Source organism: Tupaia chinensis, unplaced genomic scaffold, assembly GCF_000334495.1.
Source record: "Tupaia chinensis unplaced genomic scaffold, TupChi_1.0 Scaffold000110_1, whole genome shotgun sequence".
In the NCBI taxonomy this organism is placed as follows: Eukaryota; Metazoa; Chordata; class Mammalia; order Scandentia; family Tupaiidae; genus Tupaia; species Tupaia belangeri.
In genome coordinates this window covers 739,747-740,860 of record NW_006159574.1, presented here as the reverse complement: position 1 = coordinate 740,860, position 1,114 = coordinate 739,747, and the positions used below count along the sequence as shown (strand labels likewise).

At 56.3% G+C, this 1,114-nt stretch overlaps 1 protein-coding gene across 1 annotated transcript in view; it reads left to right on the top strand.

The window, feature by feature from the left end:
* PAXIP1 (PAX interacting protein 1) overlaps nt 1–1,114 on the top strand; it is a 50,522-nt gene that overhangs the window by 25,808 nt on the left and 23,600 nt on the right. The window contains exons 8-9 of the mRNA XM_014586031.2: nt 3–126; nt 559–653. Of these exons, the coding sequence (XP_014441517.1) occupies nt 3–126; nt 559–653 (219 nt within the window). The remainder of the gene's footprint in view (nt 1–2; nt 127–558; nt 654–1,114) is intronic.

Below are 1,114 nucleotides of genomic sequence, written 5' to 3'. Positions count from 1 at the left end.
AGCAGCAGCAAATGCCGAGCCAGACAGCACCGCTGCCAAGCCCGGCGCCCCAGGCCCTGCAGCACCAGGGCCCCCCGCAGCAGCCCCTGCAACACCAGCTGTTCGGGCATGATCCGGCTGTGCAGAGTCAGTAACTAGCCGCTGTCGTGTCGGGTGTGGGGCAGGGACTCGGGTCACGTATTACCACGGACGGAGAACGCAGCCCTCGTCCCTAACACATACAGATACCGTTATGATGGGCTAATCGAACTTACTTTGTCCTTTGGGATGTCATAGACTGAGGTGAATATCCGGGTGCCACAGGACGTCCAGGCAGCCACAGGCCAACTCCAAGTTCTTAATGGCAGGCATAAACTTTTACTTTTTAGTGATCATTTAGGAAAATGCCCAGACTCCTCTGTTCGTTGCCATATTCCAAGTATACTCGGGTGACCGGGGGGCGGATCAGGCTGATCAGCATAGTGAATTCAAGCAGAGCTCCCAAGATGCACGTTTCAGTTTCTGTGCGTGCGTCGTCATAGAGTTGTAATTTTCTTTTCTCGTACAACCCTGTTCTAGTTCCGGAAGAAGGCTTCTTACTGGGATGTGTGTTTGCGATTGCGGATTATCCAGAGCAGATGTCCGATAAACAGCTGCTGGCCACCTGGAAGAGGGTAAGGGCCCGCCTGGACCCGGAAGGAGGGACCTCTGGCCCGCGCACCTGCAGTGCTCGTGGCTGCGTTCACTGGACGGCGGCGTGTGTTCTGGCGCTTGGTTGTGAACGTGCCCGTGACCCCCGCCACGTCACCTTCCTGGGCGTTACTCCTCTCAGCTGTTTGGGAAGGGTGCCGGACATGGCAGCCTTGAGACCCTGGGGCACCAGTGATGCAGTGTGGAGAGTGGAGTAAGAGGACGTCTGGGTGTCCCAGGGCAGCGACATCCCCTCGTAGGTGTCATCATTGTCTCTGTCCCTACAAGGCTAGAAGGGGCTCGCAGTCTTCTCGGCCAGCCTTGTGAGGTGTAGTTGACTCATTTATTACCTTGCACGGTGGCCTTTAAGGAAAAAGGAACGCTTCTTGCAATGCCACCAACCAAAACGGAGTGGAGTTTCCTTCACACGCACCTCGAGCGTGCT